This window comes from Choloepus didactylus, chromosome 20 (assembly GCF_015220235.1).
Source record: "Choloepus didactylus isolate mChoDid1 chromosome 20, mChoDid1.pri, whole genome shotgun sequence".
NCBI classification, from domain to species: domain Eukaryota; kingdom Metazoa; phylum Chordata; class Mammalia; order Pilosa; family Megalonychidae; genus Choloepus; species Choloepus didactylus.
Window position 1 is genome coordinate 51,856,322 of NC_051326.1, and position 17,697 is coordinate 51,874,018.

Sequence of the window (17,697 nt, forward strand, 5' to 3'; positions counted from 1 at the left end):
CTGCCTGCCCATTTCTCCCCCAGCAGGTTCTCCTTTTTAAAGGACCCTTCTTAATACTTAGTTTGTAACTGAATATTTAGTAACTATTATTAGTAACTTAGTTTTTAACTGAATAGTTAGCTTTGTGATCGTGTGACTATTATCCCTTTCCCACACTAAGCTAGAAGCTCCATAAAAAAGGGACTGGTCTGCTTTGCTCGTTGTTGTAAACCCTGAACCTGGCAGAGTGCCTGGTATGCAGGAGGCCTTTAGTAGTCACTTGGGATATGACTGAATAATTGGATAAAGCAGAAGTCACGGTTATGAATCACAGGTCTACAACTGTCTAGCTTTCTGACCTTGGCACCTCAATTCCCTCGTCCATAACATGCGGACGACATCCACATTGTGTGGCTAAGTGACATAATGCATGTGCAGTGCCTGGCACCTATTGGGCACTCGGTCACAGTTTCCTCCCTTTTGGCTTCACAGAGGAGTGGGTGTGGAGTCCTGAGAAGGGAAACGGAAGTAAATGAGGTGGTGGTGGAGAGTGGAGCATGGGAGAATGGGAGCTGGATATGGAGGAAAAGGAGCGTGAGGACGTGGGTGCGGGGCATGTTGGTGCTGCGTGGTAGTTCTTGTTGATGGAGGAAGGAGGCCAAAGTCAGAAGAAGGAAGGAGCCTGAGTAGTGGATGAGCACTGGGCTGTGTCAGAAGGCCTGGCTTCTAGCCCAGATCTGTCACACTTGGACAAGTCTCCAGAGCACTCTGGATGCAGTTTTTCATCTGAGAACTTTTTCTTTTCTTTTGTTTTCTGGAAGTGGTTGTTTTATCGGTTAGCAAAGGAAGAAGCTATGGGCAACCCCGAGGGGAGTGCAGAGGCCAGAGAGAGAGGAAGGCAGCGAGGCTGCGGCCAGGTGCTGGATCAGGCAGAAACTTCCCCTGTCCTAGTGTTCTGGTTTGCTAATGCTGCCATGATGCAAAACACCAGAAATGGATTGGCTTTTATAAAGGGGATTTATTTGGTTACAAAGTTACAGTCTTAAGGCCATAAAAGTGTCCAAGCTAAGGTGTAAACAAAAGGGTACCTTCCCTGAAGGATGGCCAATGGTATCTGGAAAACCTCTGTTAGCTCAGAAGGCACATGGCTGGAGTCTGCTTGCTCCCAAGTTGTGTTTCAAAATGGCCTTCTTCAAAATGTTGCTTTTGGGGCATTTTGTCCTCTCTTAGCTTCTCTGGAGCAAACACAGGCTTAGCATCCTCAAAGTGTCAGCAAAAGTGTGCTTTTAGCAGCTGTCTTCAAAATGTCTCTCTAAGCTTGCAGCTCTGAAGTCCTTCTGTTTGTGAGCCCCTTAATAAGACTCCAGTGAACTAATCAAGGCCCACACTGAATGGGCAGGGCTACACCTCCATGGAAGCATCCAATCAGAGGTCACACCCTAACCAAAGGTGTCGCTCACAGTTGGGTGGTCACATCTCCATGGGAACAACCTAATCCCAACATCTCATGAGATTGGATTAAAAGATCATGGCTTTTTCTTGGGGGACATAATATATCCAAATTGGCACACCCGGGAACTCCTCAGGCTGGTAGTGGCTGGAGCTCAGAAGACGGGCGTGACACAGGACAGCTTCCCACAGCCATTGTGGCAGCACTTTGTCTCCAGCACTCGCTGTCCATCTGGCGCTCGTCAAAGCAGAGGCCAAGAATAAGGATGCCAGGGTTTATTTTGGAGGAGGAGCCCTCCTTTTCTTTTTTAGGCTAGTTCTAAAATTCATATTCATTCTGCAGTATCAAGATTTTATCTTCTATATCTACCTGAAGGCAGTAAAAGTACATTTCCAGTTGTTAGTTGTTAAGAAAATTTATGTTCTCTTAAAGGTCAATATTAGTATTTGCATCCCATTTTTGTACGATGAGTGGATGGTCACGTTTGTCCCCCTGCAGTTATTCCGGATTATTTACTAGTTGTTTCTGTTTTTTTTTTTAGTTGTTCCAGGGGGACTACTTAGCTTCCACTCCTCTCTATGCTGCCATCTTAGATCCTCCTTCCTTGGCCATGCTTTCTTAACTGAAGTAGCTTCATCAAAAGGTCCTACTTACAATGGGTTCACACCCACAGTAATGGATTAAATTTAAGAACCTATTTTTTCTGGGGTACATACAGCTCCAAACCACCACACTATGAAATTAAGCCCAAAGTATTTTTTAAATAAAAGTCTGGTAAACTGTTTCTTCTCAGTGCTGTTCTTGTGCAGATGTTTTGACTCAATATTGAGTTTTATGTTTATCAACAATAAATTTAATTTACTGATTTAATAAAAAATACCTTTTAAATATACTAAGCACCTACACTGCTCTTGTAATTATAAAGTACATAGTCTTAGTAAACAATAAGCTTTTCTATTTCTTCTCTTTCAGTAATTAGTCACTCTTTATCACTGTTTTTGTAATTTCTGCTATTTTTCATTTCTGTGTTATTTAAAAAAAAAACTCTTATTGAATATGTCTTAATGTACCAGCTTTCTCCTTTCTTTTGGTATTTTGAGCTCTTTTCTCATTTCCTATTATATTTCCTAAATTACTAGTAATTGTATTTACTCTTGTCCTTGACAACAAAAAATGACCAAAAGATTTGATTTTCTCTTAAAACCCATAGAGACAACTGAAATATTTTTACTGTGCATTTAACAATTTGATAATAAGGAAATTAAAACATTCGAGATTGCTAATTTTATGTTGATTTATCCTTGTTACTGATACATTATTGTGTGTTTCCAGAATTGTAGACTGAGTAATATGCAAGTTTTAAGCGCCAGTAAAATCCTGTGTTTGTTACACTGGTATACAAATACTAAAAGCATTTGTTATATTATTGCCATATCTTTTTGTGTACAATAAACATATTCATAAGTTTGAGTTGCATTGTATTTGAGGCTGTGGAGTGAGTTAGATTACTAGTAAGTTACTAATGTCCAGTGAGAGGAAAGAAGAGGGTCAAGCAGGGAACTCTGGGGAGCTCCAAGACTTTTTTTTATTAAACCAGTAAATTAAATCTATTGTTTGGAGAAAGGAGAATGAATGAGGGTAAGGGAAGGTGGTCAGAGAGAAGAGGAGAGCCAGGGCACAATGCTGCATCAGCTAACTGAGGAGAGGATTTTAAGAAAGAGGAAAAAAGATGATTGTGTTGCTTTCTAAAAATCCTTCTTCAAGCTAGATAGGGCTGACATCTCAGTGAACTGGGACTTTCCAGGAGTCAGGTGAAAATCTTAAAGTAAGTTCTGGGACTTGGAAGGAGAAAGAGGCATACAGACCCCAACTATGACTGCGTCAATTGGCATAAAGATTTCTTGAGTGTAAGCTGGTTTAGCAGTTCTCCCTCTGTCTCTTAAGCCTGTGTCTGGTGTGTGATCAGATGAGGAAAGCTCCCTCAGGCGAAGAGAAGGAACTGCTGCTACCTGGTGTGCCAGAAATGAGGGGAGCTGGACAGAGTGTTGGTGAAGGAAACTTTATGCACAGCATAGCACACCTGGGTAGGGGAAATGTCTCGACTCACCTTTTCATCTCCCACCATGCCATTACCTGAGACACGGCAGGAGTTCAACAAATGTTTATTAAATCAGATTGAATTGCATACAAGAAAATCCCATGTGATTGGATAAATCGATAAAAGGCACAAGTGGCTTAAATTGAAGTTCAGATTGTCTAGACAGACCAGTGTTGCCCAAACTGTGTTCTGCATCTTTGGAAAGAGTTTCTGCGGTCAATTACATTTGGGAAGTGCTGCCTTTTATATACGTCTGTTTTGGAGAATCACAGAGCACATTAGCATCTGAGAGGTTTCAGAGAAGATCTAGTGGAGACTGTAAGGCAATCACAGTGACAGTCACTTTGTGAGCTTTCACTCTTTGAAAGAGATGAACTTTTTCATTAGTTTTTATTTTAAAGTCCCAAGTTATTATAATCCAATGTTAAAGAAAATTTTTACTGTTTGTATTCTTTAAAAAAAGGCATCCATATATGAAAACATTGATGTTGAAATTCTGATATAAAGCATATGGTTGTTGTTAAAGTAATGTCTCCTGCCAGAGATAATTATTAATTAATAAATTAACTCATTTATTTACCAATGGACCATCTTCCTCCCTAGAATCCTATGAAATACAGTTTAGGACTTTGTAAAGTTATCCAAGGACTTTCTTTGGCATGAGGGAGGGGAAAATGTGGTCATGTGGAGGAGGAAGGTATGATTGGCTCAATCTCCAACATTTTTGTGATAATTAACTAAGATTTTGACACCATGGTCTCCATAGCCATTGCCTTTCCTTTAGTCTAACACCAGAGCCCAGAAGTTTCCTCCCAACATATATATATATTTTTATTAAATTCAGTTTTATTGAAATACATTCACACACCATACAATCATCCATGGTATACAATCCACTGTCCACAGTATGATAACATAGTTATGCGTTCATCACCACAATCTATCTCTGAACATTTTCCTTACATCAGAAAGAACCAGAACAAGAATAAAAAATAAAAGTGAAAAAAGAACACCCAAATCATCCCCATCCCACCCCATTTGTCCTTTAGACTTTATCCCCATTTTTCTACTCATCCATACACTAGATAAAGGGGGTGTGATCCACAAGGTCTTCACAATCACACTGTCACCCCTTGTAATCTACATTATTATATAATTGTCTTCAGGAGTCCAGACTGCTGGGTTGGAGTTTGGTAGTTTCAGGTATTTACTTCTAGCTATTCCAGTACATTAAAACCTAAGAGGTGTTATCTATATAGTGCATAAGAATGTCCACCAGAGTGACCTCTCGACTCCATTTGAAATCTCTCAGCCACTGAAACTATTTCGTCTCATTTTGCATCCCCCTTTTGGTTGAGAAGGTACTCTCAGTCCCACGATGCCGGGTCCACATTCATCCCCGGAGTCATATCCTGCATTGCCAGGGAGATTTACACCCCTGTCCTCCCAATATTTTTAAGTCACTTCAAGAACTTCTTGTACCTGTGCAGAGAAGAGAGGATAGTTATATTGGAATGTGGAGGAAGGAGTTTTAGAAACTTAACTATTATGGAGGACTCATCAGTTGCTTTGGGAATTGGTTTTCCTAGAACATTAAAAATGATAACTTATCATGCATTTTGACCTTGTGCTCTGATTCCTAAAATGATTCCATTTTTCTGGTTCTGCCTTCCAGCTGTTTTGTTTGTAAACTATGAACAGAATAATGCATATTTTTAAATATACATGTCACTTTTTCTATCCTCCAGCTTCTGTTACTTGGTTTTCTATCACCTGATTCAATGGTGACCTTTTACCATTTGCAGTTGATTTCTGTAAAGCCCTTCTTTTATCTGCACATGTTGAAAGTTTCATTCTTACATTCCTGGATTCCTGGTATTAGAATCCTATTGTTGTAGGAAAAATTTGGTATTGAGAATCTCGCAGAATTCCACTGATGTCCCTTTTTGTCTCATGAGAGAATCAAGATCAAAGTGTGCCTGTTAGAGAAACTGTACCTCAAATTAATTGTGTGTTCTCTGTTATGGTGAACTATTTGTCCTGAACTGAGTGGTTAGTGACTAGGACAGCAGGCTTAGTTTGTGGAAAATATAATGAATGCTAAGGGAGAGCATATTAGAGATTGAAACTCTGGGATGTAACAGCCCTTAGAGAGAAAATATGTTTGTGGTGGTCATCTGTCATAACAATTGATTATGATTGATCTTTAATTTCACTTCTCTTTTCTTCATAGGCTGCACTGCCTTTTTTGAGTTTTTATTTTTAAGAAATTATCATTTCCAACCCTTTGTTTCTCTTTGATTTTGGTAGCAGATACAGTATCCTTTTGCTATCTTCCCTCCCCCCTTATCCCCAGGGTTTCTATCAGCAGAGTTTACTTTGGAGATAGTGGAGACTGTAAAGCAATCACAGTGACAGTCACTTTGTGAGCTTTCATTCTTTGAGAGAGATGAATTTTTGCATTAGCTTTTATTTTAAAGTCCCAAATTATTATACTCCAGTGTTAAAGAACATTTTTAATGTTTGTATTCTTAAAAGAATGACACCCATATATGAAAACATTGATGTTGAACTTCTGTCTGATTTAAGGCATACATTTGTTGTGAAAATAATGTCTTTATTTTTGTAAATGCTTTAAAAAGGCAGAAAAATGCCTAGAATTGCAGGCTCTTTTTAACCTAGGACTCTGATCTTTGATTCCTTTTTTGGGGGAGTAGTTTAGAATTTACCCTGCACAGAGCCAATTCTGTTTCAGTAGATCAGGGTTATTCTGCCTTTCCCCAAGGTAAATAAGAACGTTGTATAAATCCCAATGGGTTGACTGAAATCACAAAAGATTGGGTCCAATTATGACTTCTACTGAAATTGATTTATTTTCAGAGAGTTCCAAAGAGCCAGTCTAACTTTACTTAGATTCTTGAGCAGTAACCAGAGCAATACACCTTAAATGCACTTCCTAAGTGCTTAATGCACTTCAGTTCAGAGAAAGAGATAAGATTAAGTCACTAACTAAAGTAAAACCAAAATAATTTGGACTAACTAGGAGAAGGTCCATCCAAATTTGTTTAATCTCTGAATTGCTTAATTGGACAAAAGCATAATGAAGCTTAAAGCTTTAGTACTTTCAGGTACGTAGAGTACCTATGTACCAAGCTAAGAAAGGTCCTTATTTTAATGAATAAATTAAGAAGTATAATTAGCAACTATATCCATTAGGATGTTTTTAGCTGTAAAGAACAGAAAACCTAAATAGGACATCTATCCTCTGGTGTATTAGAAGTTCTGGAGGGTGAGTGGTTCCAGACAGAGGCTCCATGATACAACTAGGGCCAGATCTTTCCATCTTTCCATCTTTCCACCTGCTTTCCTCAGCATATTGACTTTTGTCCTCAGGCTTGTGTTTTCATGGTCTTGAGATGGTTGCCTCAATTCTAGGAGGCACGTTCAGACGTATTAATGCGGAGAAGAATAGAGAAACCATTTCTTCCCATGTTCCTTTTTTAAGTAGTGAGAAAGATCTTTCCCAGGAGGCCTCCCCAAGACCTACTGATCATGACTGGAATCCACTGCTGTCCATGTCTGATTCTTATCACTAGCCAGGGAAAGGCAATTAAACTTTAGCCATTGAGACCATCATTTACTTTTAGTGTCTGGAAAGGGGACCCCATGAGTTATGTGACTAACAAACACCTGAAAAATTGGGATTTTTTTTTTTTTTTTTTGGCAAGGAATAAGTTAAGGAATGGCTATGAGATAGTTAGCTATCAGTGTACTACATGAATATTGAATCTGCATCTCTTTTCCCCTTCTTCGTGATAGAAGTGTCCATTCTCCCGTCTAAGACTGGGATCCACCCATTCTTTGGATCCTATCCCCTCAGAGCTTCTCAGTACCTTGTGATATCAGTCATTTCTTCTCTTTTTTTGGTGTGTATTCTGCTTCTCTCTGCTCTTGAATACTGCTGGCTGGTTTTTAAACATGCTGAAATTTCTCTTGTTTAAAAACAGAAACACACAAACCCTCCCTTGGTCTCATTCCTCTTTGAGGAGTACCTAACTTATCTCTTCCCTCATTTGCAGAGTGGACCTTTGGAGGGAGTGGTCTAATTCTCTCCCTCCATCTCATTTTCCTCTTCTGGCTTTGGCCCATAATGACACTGCAGCAGCTCTTGACCTACATGTCACCAAATCCAACAGATTTTTCAGTTGACCTTCAGGATCAATTGTCACTGCTGGCCACTCTCTTTTTCTTAAAAAACTCTCTTTCTTGGCAAAACCACCTGTTCTAGTTTGCTAATGCTGCCGGTATGCAAAACACCAGAGATGGATTGGCTTTTATAAAGGGGGTTTATCTGGTCACACAGTTACAGTCTTAAGGCCATAAAATGTCCAAGGTAACACATCAGTAATTGGGTACCTTCACTGGAGGATGGCCAATGGCGTCCGGAAAACCTCTGTTAGCCGGGAAGGCATGTGGCTGGCATCTGCTCCAAAGCTCTGGTTTCAAAATGGCTTTCTCCCAGAAAGTTCTTCTCTAGGCTGCAGTTCCTCAAAATGTCACTCTTAGTTGCATTTGGAATATTTGTCCTCTCTTAGCTTCTCTGGAGCAAGAGTCTGCTTTCAATGGCTGTCTGTAAAATGTCTCTCATCTGCAGCTCCTGTGCTTTCTTCAAAGTGTCCCTCTTGGCTGTAGCTCCTTTTCAAAATGTCACTCACGGCTGCACTGAGTTCCTTCTGTTTGTCAGCTCATTTATATGGCTCCACTGATCAAGGCCCACCCTGAATGGGTGGGGGCCACACCTCCATGGAAATATCTCATCAGAGTTATCACCTACAGTTGGGTGGGGTGCATTTCCATGGAAACAACCTAATCCAAACGTTCCAACTTAATCCCCACTAATATGTCTGCCCCACGAGATTGCATCAAAGACTGTGGCTTTTTCTGGGGGACGTAATACATTCAAACCAGCACACCACCCATCTCTTGATTTTCCATCTGTCTCTCTGATGGCTCATTCTCATTCTTCATTTTAGGTTTCTGATCCTCCACCTGGCCATTAAATGTTGGAGTTCAACAAGTGTCAGGGGTAGGGCATTTTTCTTCTCACTCTTGCCTTTTTCCCTGGGCAAAATTCTATATCAGATGGCTTCAACATTTAGGCAATTCCCTCCTTTGAGCTCTAGACATGGATACACAACTGCTGATTTTACGTCACCCATTAGACATTCTAAGATACTGAAGCTCAGAAAAAAGAGAATATACTCTCCTTTCCTTTCCTGCCATCCCCAAACCTTGTTCTTGTCCTGGTTTTCCACTTCAGTGAATGAAAGACACCACCATCCATCAAGTAAGACAAAACAGAAACATAAGAGATGTTTTCTGAGACTTCTTTTTCAACCTTTCCCTATCCAGACCATTTCAAGTTCTGTCAATGTTACCTCTTAAATTTGTCTGGAATCTATCCATCCCTCTCCTATACCCCCATCATCCTAGTGCTAATTATTATCATCTTTTGGTTAGAAAACTACCAGTACTTTTGTTCTGTGTTCTCGGATCATAGCCAGTACCTCTAAAGCTCAGTGTTCCCTCTTCGACAGAAGTCTGCACACACTGTTCCCTTAGCCTGAGATGTTCTTTTCTTTTCATATTAACATCTTCTCATCATGAAGATTTCAAAAGAACAGTAGCTTACTAGAGAAAACCTTTCCTGGTCTCCCACAATAGTTAGATGATGCTGTTATATGCTGTTTTAGCTCTGTGTGCCTCTCTTTGTAGCACCTATCACAGTTGTGGTTTTATGTGTATGTGTGTAACTATCTAATATTTGTCTTCTCCAAGACTCTTAAACTTTTTGAGGTCTGTATTAGCGTTCTCAAGGGAAACAACAGACAGGAGATATATAAATATATATGTATGTAAATATTATAAGATTTATTATAGGAATTGGCTCACATTACCATGGGATTGGCAAATCCGAATTCTGTAGGGCAGACTGCAATTTGGGAACTCCATGATAGTTTCAAGGAATTCCCCAGCAGAAGCTGGCTACCTGAAGTAGAGATAGAAATTCTCACTTCTGACTGCTGAAATCATCAGTTCTCCCCTTAAGGCCCTCAACTGATTAGAAGAGACTTCTCTTATTGTTGAACACAGTCTCCTTTGTTGACTGTAGATATAATCTGCTGTAGATGCAATCAACTGTCTAATGATTTAAATTCATGAATTGCCCTCATAATAACAAACAGGACAGTGCTTGTTTGACCAAAAAACTGGACACCCCAATCTAGCCAAGTTGACACATGAATTTAACCACATCGTAAGGACCGTGTTTGATTATACTTACTGTCACTGTTCTATCTCCTAGCATGGAAGGATACAATTTGGTGGGTGTTCTATACATATTTGTTGAAAAAAATGAATGCATCAATGATTGGCATTGCATCAAATATCTTTTGAAATAATGTGTTTTTGAAGAGTTTATTCCTTTAGGTGGTTTGAACTGCCTATGCAAAGTTTTATTAATTATGATTCCTTCCCTGTATAAATGAAAAAAGGTAAAGCTCATAAAGTCTTTCTAGCTAGTTTGTAGCTATGTACCTCAGAAAAACATGTTCTTAAACTTAATCCATTCTTGTGGGTATGGACCCATTGTAAGTAAGATCTCATCAAGGTGTTACTTCAGTTAAGGTGTGGCTCAGATGATTCAGGTTGGGCTTTAATCCAGATTACTGGAATCCTTTATAAGAAGGGCAAAGGTAAGACAGGAAAAAAAAAGCCAGAGGGAGCAGTCAGAAACTGAGCATCAGCAGAACCTGGAAGAGAAGAGAGAAGCCAGGAGAGGCCACCGTGTGCATGGCCATGGGACAGAGGAGCCCAGGACCAAGGATCGCCTGCAGCCAGCCCCAGAATGCAACAATCTTCAGGGAGAAAGCATCGCCTTGATGATGCCCTGATTTTGGACTTCTCCTGGCCTCAAAATTGTGAGACAATAAATTCTTGTTAAGTCAACCCATTGCAAGGTATTTACTAGGAAACTAAAACAGTTTTGGGTACTGAGAGTGGGATGCTGCTATTACAAATACCTAAAAATGTGGAACATCTTTGGAATTGAGTAATGGGTGGAAGCTAGAAGAATTGTGAGGTACTTGATAGAAAAAGCCTAGATTGGTAGAAATACAGATGTTAAATGTGCTTCTGGTGAGGCCTTAGAAAGAAACGATCAATGTGTTATTGGAAATGAAAAGAAAGGTGATCTTTGTTACAAAGTGGCAGAGAACATGGCAAAATTATATTCTGATGTCGGATTTAAAGTGGGAACTTATAAGCGATGAACTTGGATATTTAGCTGAAGAGATTTCCAAGCTAAGTGTGGAAGGTGCAGCCTGGCTTCTCCTTGCAGCTTACAGTAAAATGCTAGAGGAAAGGGATAATCTGAGAAATGAACTCTTTTGCACAAAGAAACCAGAAATGGCTGGTTTGGAAAATTCTGAGCCTATCCAGAGTGTACTCTGAGACTAGAGCCAGAGGTGGCTCTACCAGGGACCTCCCTGGGTTTCCAGAAAGCAAATCCCCAGAGAATAGTGCTCCATGTGAGGATTTAACTGAACACGGATCCAGTCAGCCGTTTCAGTGGAAGTCTGGTTTGGAAATGCAGTTATGCAGGAAGGATCCTTGGAAAGTCCTGTCTGATGGTTTGGATCCCTGTGAAATACACACAGAACCGACAAGGTTTTTGCAAAACTTGGATAAGCAGAGCCATTGCCAGCCTGGACTGAAAGAAACAGAAATGGGATGCATTGAAGGAAGAATGACTTTGAGAGCTGAAACATGGAAGCTGAGGCCTGGAACGAAGAGCTCTCCTTGGGCCAAGAGAGCAGGCCCAGCCATGAGTGTGGAAGGGGCGGGTCCATGCTTGGAGGGGGTGGGCCTTGTGCCTCATTGATCAGAAAGAGTACTGCACCCCAGTGCTTGGAGAGAGTGGAGTCTGTGCTCTGTGGTTTGTGGAAAGCTTGGCCCCCACTCTTATGCTTGGAGAGGGTGAGGCCTTCACCCCAGTGCTCAGAGAGAGATGGTAACTGAGCAAGTGCTTAGAAGGGTGACGTGTGACCTCTGTTTTCCTTCCAATTTCTCTCTTCTGGAATGAGAATATTTATCCTATGCCTGTTCCTCTGTTGTAGATTGGAGGCAAATGACTTGTTTTCTAGGCTTAACAGGTGACTAGACAGAGGGGAATTTTGCCTCAGAACAGACCACACTCCTAACAGATTTTGGTGAGACTTTGTACTTAGTATTGTTACTGAAATAACTTAAAGCTTTGGGGATGTTGTGATGGAAAGGAATATATTTTGCATGTAGAAAGAACATGTCTTTTGGGATCCAAAGGATGGGCTATTCTGGTTTGGAACTAGGTACCCCAGAAAAATGTGTTTTTAAACTTAAAACCTTCTTGTGGGTATAGACCCATTATAAATAAGATCTCCTAAGGTTTTACACAAGTTAAAGTGTGGTCTAAATGAATCAGGTTGGGTTTTAGTCCAGATTACTGGAGTCCTTTATAAGCAGAGTGAAAGTAAGACACAAAAAATGAATAAATAAAAAAGACGTACAGAACAACCAAAAGTTGAACATTAAGGGAACCTGAAGAGAATGGAGAAGCCAGGAGAGGCCACCATGTGCCTTGCCATGTGACAGACGAGCACAGGACCAAGGATCGCCTGCAGCCAGCCCCAGAATGCCACAGTCTTCTGGGAGAAAGCTTTATCTTGATGATGCCTTGATTTTGGACTTCTCCTAGCCTCAGAACTCTAAGGCAATGAATCCCCATTGCTAAAGCCAGTCCATTGCAAGGTATTTACCTTGACAGCTAGGAAACTAAAGCAGTCTTGTTCTGAATATTCAGAAATTTTCAACAACTGAAGCCTGAGTCAATCAGATTGCCTCTATTAGAGTATTTACTTTAAAGTCTACATAGCTACAGAACTCAGTTCTAGCAGATTCAGGGGTCATTAAGTTGGCAGGAATTGTGGAGTCGTGAGGGCTTTTCACTAATGTAATTTCTTTCACTCTGGTCACATGATAATATTATACTTCTCCATCCATTTTAACTTGGGCATGGCCATGTGCCTTACCTTCACCAATGAAATGTGGTAATGAGCAATACTTCCAGGCAGGAGCTCTGAGTGCTAAATGGGATTTGCTACACTCCCTGTTCTGTGTCTTTGAGATCATGGAAACATGCTGAGTTTGAAACTCCATCAGTCTGGTTTCCTGAGTGATTATGATGGACTGAAACCCCCTCACCAGCCCATAAAGGATTTGTAGCATATGCATTTTGTTTGTTCGCTTCTGCAGCATAACCAGCCTATCCTGACAGATGCAGAAATAAAATTGATGAAGGCCCAATGTGGGTCTTTCCTCTGTTGTTCAGAACCACATGAGTGTCCCTAAGAGAGCAGAGAAGTTCCTGGGCACTGTTAAAGACAGCTCATTGCTTTCTTCAGGAAGTCTGAAAACTGAGAAATAATGAACAAGAAGAGTGAAAAAACACTGTTGTATGAGAAGTGAGATCAACAGGCTGTGGAGGCCTCTTGAATAGAGAGAACAGAGAGTCCTGCTTGGGGTCTCCAGGGGTGCACCCAGAATTGTGAAGTTGTTTATTTCCTGCTGACCAAAGGCGTCTGGTGTGATTGAGCCACTCCTTTCACATGAAAGGGATTTACAGTATTTCCCCTTAAAGGTTTCTCCAACAGTTGGGTTCAGCAGGTTGGCATCTCGTTGGTGGGAACAGAGCAGACCCAATCCTGTATTTTGAAGTGACTCCTCTGGAAAAGCTTCAGTCACTGTTTCAGCTCTGCCCATAGAAGGGGTCCAGAAAGTCACATAATTCACATGTTGTCTGCTTTTTTAAGGGAGGCTGATATGGACTGAATTTAAAACAGGGCATATTTTATTCCTAGATACCAGCTGAGGTAGTTAAAGAAGATGAAGAGATATACGATACCCCTAATTTTGAAGGTGACAAGGTGAGTTAATTTTATTTTCATTTTGTATTTAATGGCTTGGGTCGATGGCACCTTTTTATAATTCTTACAAGTGGAGCACAGCTTGGTTTTGCTGATGGAAGGATCAAAGGCCACAAGTTGATTTTAGGACACAAACAGGCATAGAATTAGAAACGTAGAACGTGTTTTCTAGGTAGGCCTTACTGTAGACCAGGTTTCTGGTGTGCCAGAAAATTCCGTGAGTAACTTTAATGGCTTTGTGTACTTGTCCTGATTACTTTTTACTGTACTTCCAGTCACCAACTTAGATACTTTTTTTTCCAACAAGTTTCAAGGTATATTTTTAGAGGAGAGTCAGGGGAGGTGAAATATGGCAGCAGGTGTGTAGGTGCTTCCATTTTAATTGACACACAGGCATTTCTTTTCGTGGTTAGTCAGGGTTGTGTAAATAACATGCTTTGCTGGGCCAAATAAGAATGTCTACAGTACATGCTCCATAGATGGCAGCAGAAGCCAGCACAAGGAGCTGTTGGTTGTGTGGTTTCTCTGTTTGTTTGCTCTTTTTCCTATCCAGACATTTTAGACACATCATCAGCACAGAAAGCATGCTTCTGTGGTACTCTCTGAAATAATGTGAGTAATCTTCTACATAAAATACGTCTATTTGGAAAACAAAATTTACTTTAAATATACAACTCATATAGCTAAGAAATAGACTATGGGGGAATTTGTTTTCGTAATTCCATCTCTAGATTTTTTTTTCAAGGTGGTTTCATATTTTTAAATGTTGGCTCTAGGCAAGGAGGTTGTGTAATAAATCTGGAATATCAAGTCTGAGTCCCTTCTGATGCTGGGTACTCCAGAGCTATAAATAAACTTGGGGATACGAGCAACCTCACAAGTAATCATTTTCGGCTCTGAAACTTACCCTGCAGGTTCCAAGCTTCTGAGTCCAAGCAGTGGGACAAAGGGCTCCAGGAGGGCTTGTGAGAGGTGTTGGAGCTACTCAGAGTTGTCCCCTGGTTCTTTGCCCAACTTGAGAAGGGGTGTTAGTGGGAAAGGATATGGGTCCTCAGGAAGTTTGTTCAGGGTTTTAAAAAACATCAAAGGAGCAGATGATCTAAAACAGAGTATAATTCCTTTGAAATGATTCTTTTTTCCTTCCTTATTTTCTTACATGTTTGTAATTTGGAGGCAAGTTTTAATAAAAGATATACAGTCTGTGTATAGATGAGTAGGGAAAACTTCCAAAATGAGGAGAATAGATGCTATTTATTTGCTTTGGTGGCAGAGTAAGACTGTGTTCTGAGAGTAGGAGTAGCAGTGGAGAAGATGCTTTTCCTGGAGGATTAGACAAAAAGGGGTAAGAAAAAGATCACTTGCTTTTGTTGGAAGCAATAGAGGAAAGGGTATTATTATGTTTCCTTTAGAACTTGAATGCCATATTTTAATAGGAACATGACGTGACACAGGCATTTTGACTACATTGATTTTATAATGTCACTTGAATACCTTTTGCAGACTCGCTGCTGACATTTGTCATCTAAGCCCTACTGATTTGTTATGCTCTAGAAGACTTAATGTGTATCAGTAACTCAGTATCAGTCAGTAACAGATTTAATTTCTTAGTGTGAATCCAAGTATTTTTCTCAATGCCAGCAAGATTATTGGCATGATGGCAAACCCAAGCCACCTTGTCTTGAGATATCTGGGTTAGGAATCTAAGCCTTTGGTGAAAGAAGATGATATAGAACAATCAATCCTCCATTCTCATACCCAAATATTGATGTCATAAGGTAGAGAAGGGAAGAACTGGAGAAAACAAACTTATATTTATTGAGCACTTACAATGTGCCAGGCGCTGTGTATGTACCTTTCAAAAATGTCATCCTTTTGATCCTTATATTCACTCTTTGAGATATTAATACTCTCACACCAGTGATTTAAAAAAGTGTAGGACTTGGAGAGTGTTTTGGTTTGCTAAAGCTTTCGTAATGCAATATACCAGGAATGGGTTGGCTTTTACAAAGGGGATTTATTAGTTTACAAATGTACATTTCTAAGGCCATGAAAATGTCCCAGTTAAGGCATCAACAAGAGGATACCTTCTCTGAAGACAGGCTGCTGGCATCCATGGTGCCCCTGTCAAATAGCATGGCACATGGCCAGCATCTGCTGATCCTTTGTTCCCAGGTTCCATACTGCTTTCAGCTCCTGGTTCCAGTGACCTCCTCTCTGAGCTTACTCTGTGGGTCCTCTCTTAGCATCTCCACGGCTTTTCTCTTTAAACTGTCTCAGGTGTCTCTCTCTGAGTAATCTGGGCTTTTTCTGTCTTTTATCCTCATAAAGGACTCCAGTAAAGGATGAAGGACCCACCTTGAATGGGCTGGGTCACATCTTAATTGACACAACCTAATCAAAAGTTCCCACCCAGAATAAGTCTGAACCCACAGGAATGGATTAAAAGAACATGACATCTTCTGGGGTACATAACAGCTTCAAACCAGCACAGAGAGGTTAAGTAACTTGTCCACATTGCACAGTTAGGAAGTGGCAGAGCTTACATTGGAGTCCAGTTTTGAATGATTCCAAAAGCTGTGCATTGTCTTCCCACTGAGCCATGCTGGTTAGCATAGAATTTCCCAAAAGAGATATTTACTATATTAGGCTTCATAGTCTGTACTTCATAGATTCAATTATGTTAGTGTAGTCTGGTTTAATAGTAAGATGTCTGAAAATGTTTTAGTATTATCAGGTTCATGCTCCTTTATCTTAGCTTCCAGCATGACCTGGAACAAAGCTTTGTTGGTATGTTTTCGCCTTTTTGGTGTGAAACATCCCTTGGAGTTGGAGAGATTTGGCCATAAATAACTAGCCCATGTTATTTGAGGGCTTAGAATGTGAGCAAACATTTTATATGCATTATAGTAGCTGATAATAATAATTAAAAAGAAAGGATACTCAATTAGCATTTCCTGACCAGTAAGCCACAATGATCCATAAATGCTGTCAATGAACTTAGTTTCCCTTGGCATTTCATTTACCCGATTGATCATGTGACATTTATTTGATATTGACATTATGCAATTTTTTAGGCTGCTGTGATTGTACCTTGTAATCTTATATGCCCTAACAGTGCCTAGCACAGTGTCTTATATACAACAGGTATTTAATAAATATTTGTGAATTTGCTTTGACCTGTGACTAAGTTGCTTAAATCTAAATACATAATCCTGGAGTAAAATGATAATTACCTTGCTAAGTCATAAGAAGGCATATTATTATGAACATTATTTAAAAAATGTGTATTGTATATTTCTGATTTGTGACCAGAAGGAATTCTGTTGTTATTTTAGGCATTTGAAGCAATCCTAGCCTAAACTATTTAAATATGAATATTATGATCATGTCCTCTCCAGCCATCTAGCCCAGAGAATTGTGGACAAGTGAATTATTTTGTATATTATGTATGTCAGTGACATACAAGTGGGTGAAATAAAAATCAAAAGTAAAAACAGAGCTGTGCTTTCACATGACATTGCTTCATTAGAACCCTTTAAAGTTGTTAATTAACCAGTCATGGCAACTCTGACAATATTCAGCATTTTGATGATATTTTTCATCTTAAAAATGGAATGTTATCAACATTAAGTAATTTGAAAAGTTCTTCTGTGAGGTAATGATGATGAAACATGTATAAAAATACTTTTTACCTGTTTCAAATTGTGCTCGTTGCACACAATTTTAATTAAATTAGATGCTTGAGAACTGTCTCAATCGAGGGAAACTGGAATTATTGTCTTCAGTTCTTAGTTCTTGACTTGCTTGGATCCTTGACTGCAAATGCTTTATGCGCAAGCAGCACTTTCAAAAATATGTGAATTGCTACATTTGTTCAATAGTATGTGAAGGTTTTGAAAAGATTCAATTCCTTTCCAAAGAAATTTGGAAGATAGAAATGGCAATGCTGAAAAACATATGTACAGACCATGTATTTAGAGTTCTCCAAAAGGTGGTATGAGTTTCTTAGCCCTGGAGATACTTGGGTGTAGTCTGCACACCAGCTCTTCAGGGATGTTTTAGAGAAGACTTACACTTAGGAATGGTTGGGGGACTCATGGCTTAAAGGTTTCATCTGACTCTGAGATCTGGGTTCTCAACCTTTTAGT

At 39.8% G+C, this 17,697-nt stretch overlaps 1 protein-coding gene across 1 annotated transcript in view; it reads left to right on the plus strand.

Moving 5' to 3' along the window:
* Nucleotides 1-14,478, plus strand: part of DCDC2C (doublecortin domain containing 2C) — a 143,027-nt gene extending 128,549 nt beyond the window's left edge. The window contains exons 9-10 of the mRNA XM_037812796.1: nucleotides 13,484-13,549; nucleotides 14,464-14,478. Coding sequence (XP_037668724.1) covers nucleotides 13,484-13,549; nucleotides 14,464-14,478 — 81 coding nt within the window. The remainder of the gene's footprint in view (nucleotides 1-13,483; nucleotides 13,550-14,463) is intronic.
* The last annotated feature ends 3,219 nt before the right edge of the window (nucleotides 14,479-17,697 follow it).